Consider the following 9202-nt stretch of genomic DNA (forward strand, 5'->3'; position numbering starts at 1 on the left):
TGGATGGTATTAAATACTTGGTGCTCTTGTTTTAATTAACAACAGGATAGGAATGGTTTTCTCTGACAAGTGCCTTGAAACAGTTTTTTCTCCGCTGTTCTTTAATAGACTAACAAATGGAAATGACTTTCATGGAAAACATAGTTCTAGAATAATAATTATTTTACTTTTTAGTATTTGATTTACCAATCAAATTTTTTTGTTTTCTTCTCCCTATCAGGTATTGCCAGATGCCCATGCCAATGGGCTATAATCCTTACGCATACGGCCAGTATAATATGCCATATCCACCAGTGTATCACCAGAGTCCTGGACAGGCTCCATACCCAGGACCCCAGCAGCCTTCATACCCCTTCCCTCAGCCCCCACAGCAGTCATACTATCCACAGCAGTAATATGTCTGCTCATCAGCTCAGCTGATTCAAATCAGAGGGAAAGAAATACCAACCCTGCAATAAGTGTACTAAACTCTATGCTCTGGTTAATATAATGTACTGTCCTGGACTGAATGCAGTGTATAATTTCTGTCTGCAGCTAGAAGCTGTGCCCCAGTTTCACATTTGATTACACATTTGAGATTTGCTGCTGTTGCAGTATAAACACTAGGTATAATAGGATTTGAAATTGCATTACAGTTCATAAAAATTGAAAATGAGAAATTAAACCTGCAAGTGAAACGTTTGAAATTATTATACTTTCTACATAAGACACGGTTGGGACATCAGATACTTACAAAGACGGTTTAAGTTTGAATACTCGAGAAAATTAAGTTTTTTTCTCTTTTGGTTTATTGATTTGGTTTAATTTCCATTATGCTATTTTGCATAATCAAGGCACTGTAAATCTTATAATTTTAAAATAAATTACTTAAGAACAATTGTCATTGTTATGTTTTGTTATTGATTCTCATTACTGTCTAATTTTTGTTCTAGTATTAGTTTCATTTTGTATGTATATAAGTTAAACAGATACTGTGTTTAAGTGCATGAATAGTCCAAGTTATTATCAAGGCTGTTTTATAGGGAAACCAGAAGAATAGTATCATAGTTTTATCTTTCATATGCTGATTAGTAAACTACTTTTGACATTTATTTTAAAAAGTCCTATAAGGTGGAAGAAACACACAATTGCTACCAAAGATTCTTCAAATAAATATACAAATAAATGTGTATATTTAATGTTTTATTGTTAGCTTCTCCAGGAAATTGATGCAAATTCTGGTAATAATTCTTTCATTTTTTTCCCATAACCTGGTTAAAATAAATACGCCATTGGCAGTACTTCATAAAGTAATGGAATTGTTTGGGGAACACTTACTGTACCCTCTTATCCATTTTTCCACCTTAAAACTGTGTTAACTTAGTGACATTTAATGCCCAATGTGTATGAATAGATCTAAGCCATTTAATTTTTTTTCCCTTAAAGGTTGGACTATTTTATAAGTCAAGGAGCACACAAAACAATTGTTGGGAACATATGCCAATTCTGGAATAGGCTATGTATTTAATAATCTCTGCTGTTAGGATACCTACTCACTGTATAAAACCTCAGTAAAAATAGTGAAGACATGCATCATGGAATGAGAAAATGAGAAAGTAATGACTTGTCTAACATCACAGTGGGATCTGTTTTGTGTGAGATTCATTTCTGAACACATTAGGCATATGAGCAGATTTCCAATGAATCTGTTTATGTTTATTTTCTGAGTTTCAATGCTGACCTTTTCTTGCATTATTGTTTCATTTTAATGATAGTGTTACCTGTCCCACTGTTGTTTTCCTTGACAGTTTGGATTTCTATTTTAAATGTTCAACTGAAAGTATGATTGTAAGAGGGAGTGAATTGGTTTAAAAATATGTGTATATTTTAAACTTTGTTGTGTGTAAAAAACATGAAGGCATGTTAATTCGATATAAGTGACATTTGATTACATGGAATATTGAAATTGATTTAAAGTCCAATAGTTAAACCTTGGCAAAAATTGTTTTTTACTTTTATTTATTGCTAAGTTTTAATACTTTGGATTCATCAAAGTGTGACATGGACTTGTTTGACTATTCTGTAAGTGGCATTTAAGTTCCACATTCTTATTACTTGAGGTACTTTATACTAACATTAGACACTCAGTGAGAGTTAGAGGTATTACCAATTGCTAGTTGATAATGTCTTACTAATGCAGAAAAAAGGAAAACAACAAAATTGGCCTGAATATTCTCTTGGGGAAAGAGGGCACCAAAGGAAAGGGTAAGTGCATCTGAGGACCAAAAGAGATGTATAAGCCTTTTAGCCCATTCCCCATGCTGGGCCTGCTCCCAGAGAGCCACAGGAAGAGCATTCAGAAACTAGGAAAGGAGCCCACAGCTGCTCCTGGCACAGCACACCCAACTCACTCAGCTCTGTTAGTGTCACCTTTTAAAGGTAGCAGCCCAGACCCATTCCCTCTTGTCAGTTCACTCAGCCTTTAGTTTGTTTTTGATCACCTGTGTCTGGGCACAAACAATCACACTAAATGCATGTTTATGTAAATGTTATGGATAATACTGTTGGAGTTGGAAGGGCACCACTCTAGGGTTCAGGTGTGTTGTACCCATGTTTATAATTAGGCTTTATTATCTTCCTAAACCAAGGAAGGGAAATCATCCCCAGACCATTTCTGTTGAGCTTTGGAATTGTACTTTAAATAATGGATTATACTTCAAATAATTTTCAACTGGATTATACTTCAAATAATGAAGTTTTAAACTGGATTATATTTCAAATAATGAAGGTCTGCATAGAGGAATTAGTCAGAAGTGGGGAAAACTGTCTAATTTTTATCAGTCTGGTATAAAGTATTGATCTAAGAGAACTACCTGTGCCTCTTGGTCTTTATTCTCAGTTAAGAAAAACAGTCACATGTCACCACAAACCAGTCAATCTTTATGAGATATTCCTGTATCCATACCCCAGCTTGTTTGCATTTTATAATCCTCCCGTTCAAAACTAAGGAATTACAGAAAAAAAAGAATGGATTTCATACAGTCTTGTGTCCCTTAAGTTCTATCCCAGTCAGCAGTCTTTATAGTCAAAACAGATTTTAAAAAGTGTTTTCCATTTGAACTTTACAGTTTGCAAAAGTGCTTTTATAACATTTTCTAATTTCAGAAACAGGATAATATAATTTAAGTTTCAGTTTGCTAACAGGGATTTTTTGTGTTTTTTTGTTTGTTTGTTTTTGTTTTTTAATTTTCAGCATCTCTTGAAGAATCTTGCTACAGCCAAGTGGCATCTCACTTTTTAAAGACATTTGGAATTATTCGTTGACTCACAGTACAGAACAAAGTATAAAGGAAAAAACCCTGCTAGGTAGTGTTATAGTTGTTGGATTAGAAATAGACTTTAGAACTAACATGTTCATTATAAGATTTACATGGAAGAACAAAGAAGGAAAAATTATATTTTTAAAGAAAGAGAATATTCAGGCTTTATTTCTGGTATGAAGTTTATATTTTTTAAAAAAATCCTATATTATCGCACCAGAGATTTTAGATTCTTTTCTGGTTACAAACATTGCTGGTAGTTGGATTATATTTTTATTGTATTCATTTATCTTAGGGGGAAAATTGTAAAGAAACAAAAAGTTCCAGATGAATGTATCCTAGAAATAAAAGTTGAAAGATTCTTACTTCTTTGGAGTATGAATTCTTATTTAAAGTGTTTATCCTTCAGCTTTATAGTTTCCATTATTTCTTTGACAAATGGTGAATTGGAAAATGTTAAAAAAAATACCCACTTTGACTAAATGCATGAGACTACAAAAGGAAGATAATTGTTTAAATATATATATATATTTTACAGCTGCAATCTGATAATTGAGCAGTCATGGATGGGCCATGTTTTTCATTGCTTGTGTGATTTACTCTAGGAGTATTCTTTTCAAATGCCACTTTTTGGGTTAATTTTTGAAAGTGATCAGCAACATCATCATCATCAGCTGATCAGGGGAGTGGGGATGGGTTCTGCTGCAGCCTGAGTGAAGGTGTCTGAGAAGCTGCATACTTGGCCTGCGTTAGCATTTGCCACGACCACAGGGCAGGACTGGCTTAGGAACTCCCTGTGAGCAGACCCACCAGAGCCAGTGAGCCAGAGAGCTTTATGCCACCGAGCCTCAGGCCACAGGATACTGCCAGTCAGTGTCCCTGTCTTTGTAGGTTATCAATTTGGGGCACATCCAGGTTGTCTGCGGTTTCTTCTCATTGGCACTCTGCAAAGGATCCTGGTTTCTCTCAGTTCCGTGGCTCCCGAGATCCATCCTTTCTGCTTAAAAGTTGCTTAAGTCATGAACACGAGTGATAACAGGTGAAGAGGTTTGAGTCTATTACCATTGTTTTAAAGTTTTCCTGTATTTTTAGCTGTTTTAAGCTTTACACACTTTGAAGCCCACATGATTAACATTCATCAATTATGTCTTTATTGTGAACATGAAGTGGCCCTTTTCCATCTTGCAGTATATTCTATTTTTGAGACAGGGCTCCACTCTTCCCTAGGCTGGAGTACAATGGTGTGATCTCGGCTCACTGTAACCTCAAACTCCTGGGCTCAGTTGATTCTCCCTCTTCAGCCTCCTGAGTAGCTGGGACTACAGTCACTTCCCACCATGCCCGGCTGATTTTTGTATTTTTTTTTTTTTTGTAGAGATGAGGTTTCACCATGTTCCCTAAGCTGGTCTTGAACTTCTCAGTTCAAGTGACCTGCCTTGGCCTCCCAAAATGCTAAGATTACAGGCATGAACCACTGCACCTGGCTACTTTGTTATTTATATGACTACTCTAGTTTTTGGATGCATTAGCAGATTTCCTAACCTAATGTGTGCACCTGCCTTAGTTCTAGATGTTTAGATTTAATAATTTGACCCAACCTTTTTTTTTTTTTTTTTTTTTTGTAATTTAAAAGGGAAGTTTAATAATTTTTGGTAAAATTAAATGATCTTTTGACATTTTTGTCTGATGGAAATATCCTATTTCCTTTGCCTGTCTTTCATTGCTTGGATTGTGTGTTCTTTTTATGTTTTCTAGTTGTTTGAAATATTATTACCTATAATTTTTTAAAGTATTAATATTCTTTTCTTCTCAGCCATATGTTGTTTCTTAAAAAGTAGGGGGATGGGCCGGGCGCCGTGGCTCATGCCTGTAATCCCAACTCTTTGGGAGGCCGAGATGGGCAGATCACTTGAGGCCAGGAGTTTGAGAACAGCCTGGCCAATATGGTAAAACCCTGTCTCTACTAAAAATACAAAAAATTAGCTGGGTATGGTGGTGGGTGCCTGTCATCCCAGCAACTCAGGAGGCTGAGGCAGGAGAATTACCTGAACCTGAGAGGTGGAGGCTGCAGTGACCCGAGATCAAGCCATTGCACTCCAGCCTGGGCGACAAGAATGAAACTCTGTCTAAAAGAAAGGGGTGGGGAGTGTGGGGGGGGGAAAGGAAAACATAAACAGGGTTTAGGCTCATAATTGCTAATGCACTATTATTTTTACATTACTCATCTCGATTATAATTGTTGATGTTTGCATTCAGTTTTTATTAATTTATGAAATGTGTAAACATGATCTATTACAACTTGGTTATAGCTGATCCTCTTCTCTTCTCTTTTCTTGAGATGGCCTTTGAACATTCAGGAGGTTTGGTCTTGCCCTCTCTCTGACACCAGTCTCACTCTGCCTCCAGCCTGTGGGCTTCTCTTTTGCCAGTAGGTGCCAGTGATTCCCGATGAGGAGCTCCCTGAGGGGCCACTGTCCTCTTTTTCTACGGAACCCCAAAAGAAAGGGGTTGCACAAGAATGGCCCCTTTCAGCCTTCATCAGCCCACTACAGTGGACGGGGCTGCATAATATGTTCTTTTTAAAAGTAATACATTTTTTGAATAGGCAATGCACGATATAAATTTCAAAAGGTAGGAAAAGGTATATGATAGAGAGTAAGTGTCCTTGACCCAGTTTTCTTCCTTAAGACAGTCTCCGCCCCCAGTGCACACAGGGTTCACATTGTATTTAGACTTAGCAACTCCCAGAAGCTGTATGTTGTGACCCTCTGTGGAAGGGACACAGTGAATTGTGGTAGTTGCCTCTAAAACTGGATTTTTTTTTCTTTTATAGAGACCGAAGACTGTTTTTAGCTAGAGAATTATTTTTTAGTTCAGCTACACTTGACATTATTAACAACACTTACATGTATTTAATCAATTCTAATCCCACTATGCTTTATGTTTTTTCATAATTGTCCAAAGTATCATAATTTTTTATGAAGATTTGCATTTTAGGCTGATATTTAAGTAATTTTTCAGCAAGAAACTTTTAACATTAAATCACAGAAAATAGCTATACCTACAAAGGGAACAGAGCATAACGACATTTAATTCTTTTTGACAATTCCTTTTGTCATTCCTTTTGACATTTAACTCCTTTGACAATTTGACAATGGAATTAAATAACCACATTTAATTCCATTGTCAAATTATCTTAGGCCTATGTCTATGTCCTGTTCCTCAGCATCTGTGAATACGTTAGGCTGCGTGGTGGGAAATTAAGATTGCAAATGGAATTAAGATTGCTAACCAGCTGACTTGAAAATTGGGAGGTTATTCTGGATTATCAGGCTGGATCCAGTGTGATTTCATTTTCCTAAAAGTGGAAGGAGGAGATGGAAAAAGGAGAAAAAGAGGGCAGAATGAAAACGACTTGACCCAATGCTGCTGGCTTAGAAGATGAAAGAAGGGGCCATGAGCCACAGAAAAGTGGGCAGCCTCTAGAACCTGGGAAAGGAAGGAAGATTCACCCCTAGATCCTACAGAAGGAAGGCCTACACAGGCCTGCCAGCACCTTGACGTCAGTTCTGTGAGACTCATTTTGAACTTCGGACTTCCAGAACTGTAAGATAGATTTGTGTTGTTTTAAGCCACTAAGGTTTGTGGTAGTTTATTACCTGAGCAATAGGACATAAATTATACTCAGTTTGGTTTATTAGCAATTTCCTTGTTCTGCTTCCTGAGTTATACCGAATATACTGTACCCTCTAGCTTCTCTCATCAGCAAAAAGGTGGGGATTTACAACACCGTGGTGGCCCCTCAAAGGCCACGTGGCTGAGCATTGGCTGCACCATTCCGTTTAATGAAATAATATTTGCTTCCTAAGGGAAGATTCACTTTCTTATTTCATATTTTAGGGTTTTTATGTTATTCCCTTTGCATATCAGTGTCTTTTATCACCGTTGGCGTTTCCAGAAAGGAAATACAATGTAGATGGAAGTGAGGGGGCCACACAAGGGAAGGCACTTTGAAGGAGACCACAGTGCTGTGGTCTGTAAGTTGACTTTTTTCCTTCTAAGTAATGTGGTGCAAAACTTTCAACCATTAGAATTGAGATTTTTTTCTCCAGCAAAGATCTGTCTGTAGTCAAATTACCTGGTATCACATGAACTTAAAAAAAAAATAGATGTTTAAACAGCAGTTTTAGGTTTAAGGAAAATAGAGGAGAAAGCATAGAGTTCCCTCATATCCCCCTTGCCCTGCCTCCTCACCTTTTTCTTCTGTTGTTAACATCTGGTATTAGTGAAGCTCACCAATGATAATTGATGATCCAGTATTCACATATTATTATTAACTGAAGCGCATAATTTATGTTAAGGCTCATTTTCTGTGTTGTACATCTGTGGAGTTTTGGCAAATGCATAATGTCATGTATCCACCATCACAGTTTTCTATAGAATAGTTACAGCGTTCTAAAAATCCCTTGTCCTCCACCTACTCATCCTTCTCCCCAACCCTTGGCAACCACAGATCTTTTTACTGTCTCTATAGTTTTGCCTTTTCCAGAACAGTTAGAAACGTACAATATGTAGCCTTTTCAGACCGCCTTCTTGGCATGTAAATTTCCTCCTTGCCTTTTTATGGTTTCATAGCTCATTTCTTTTTAGTACTGAGTAATATTCCATTGTATGAGAATACTGGGTATATCACAGTATTCTATCTTTTGGTTATACATCTGTCTTTTGAAGGACATCCTGTTGCTTCCAGTTTTTGGCATTTATGAATAAACATTAATGTGCAGGCTTGTATGGACGTGAATTTTCAGCTTATTTGGGTGAAAAGCTAGAAGCACAATTGCTGGATCATTTAAGAGTATGCTTTGCTTTGTAAGAAGCTGCCAAATCGTCTTCCAAAGTTGCTGTACCATTTTGCACCATCCCACCAGCACGGAATGAGAGTTCCTGTTTCTCCACATCCTCGCTAGCATTTGGTATTGTCAGTTTTGTGGATTTTGGCCATTCTAATAGGTATGTAGTGGTACATCACTGTTTTTATTAAATGTGCAATTTCTTAATAATTTATAATGTTGAGCATCTTTTCACATGCTTGTATGCCATCTTGTATCTTTGGTGAGACACCTGTTCAGGACCTTTATCCATTTTTGAATTGGATTTTTTTATTGTTGAATTTTGGTGTTTTTTGGGGGGGTATATTTTGAGGTGGTTGCTTTATTAGATGTGTTCTGCACGGAGCAAAAGTTTTTAATATTAATGAAGTCAAACACCAACTTTTTCTTTCATGGCTCGTGCGTGTGGTGTTATACCAAATCTTATGTCAAACCCAAAGTCACCGAACTTTTATCCTAGTCATATTCTGGAAATTGTGTGGTTTTGTGTTTTATGTTTATGTCTACGATCATCTCTTTTACTTTTAAAGGATAATTTTGCCAAATACAGAATTCTAGGTTGGTGATTATTTTCCTTCAACACCTTAAATATTTCTCTGCTTCTCTTCTTACTTGCATTGTTTGTGAGAAAGTGTAATGGAATTCTTATCCTTATTCTCCTATAGATAAGGCAGGTTTTTCTCTGCTTTCTTTCAAGATTTTCTCTGTCTTTGATTTTCTGCAAGTCTGAATATGATTTGTTAAAATGCAGACTTTTCTGTATTTGTCCTGATTCATGTTCTCCAAGCTTCCTCGATCTGTGGTTTTGGGTCTGTCGTTAATCCTGGAAAATTCTAATCTATTATTACTTTAAATATTTATTCTGCTCATTTCTTTATCTTCTGGTGTTCCCTCTGTGAATATATTATATGTTATGTTATTGTCCCACAGTTCTTGAATATTCTGTTCCAATTTTTCATTCTTAGCATTTCAGTTTGGGAAGTTTCTCTTGACATATCTTCAGGCTCACTGAGT

The 9202-nt window shown here is 36.6% G+C and overlaps 1 protein-coding gene across 3 annotated transcripts in view; it reads left to right on the plus strand.

The window, feature by feature from the left end:
- The window catches only part of LOC108299442 (programmed cell death 6 interacting protein), a 70568-nt gene extending 66904 nt beyond the window's left edge, over positions 1–3664 (plus strand). For all 3 annotated transcript variants that reach the window (XM_017521758.2, XM_017521760.2, XM_017521762.2), the window contains one exon: positions 221–3664. In XM_017521758.2, coding sequence (XP_017377247.1) covers positions 221–395 — 175 coding nt within the window. In that variant the 3' untranslated portion in view covers positions 396–3664. The remainder of the gene's footprint in view (positions 1–220) is intronic.
- The last annotated feature ends 5538 nt before the right edge of the window (positions 3665–9202 follow it).

The sequence above is a fragment of the Cebus imitator genome, unplaced genomic scaffold, assembly GCF_001604975.1.
Source record: "Cebus imitator isolate Cc_AM_T3 unplaced genomic scaffold, Cebus_imitator-1.0 Scaffold21, whole genome shotgun sequence".
Lineage (NCBI taxonomy): Eukaryota > Metazoa > Chordata > Mammalia > Primates > Cebidae > Cebus > Cebus imitator.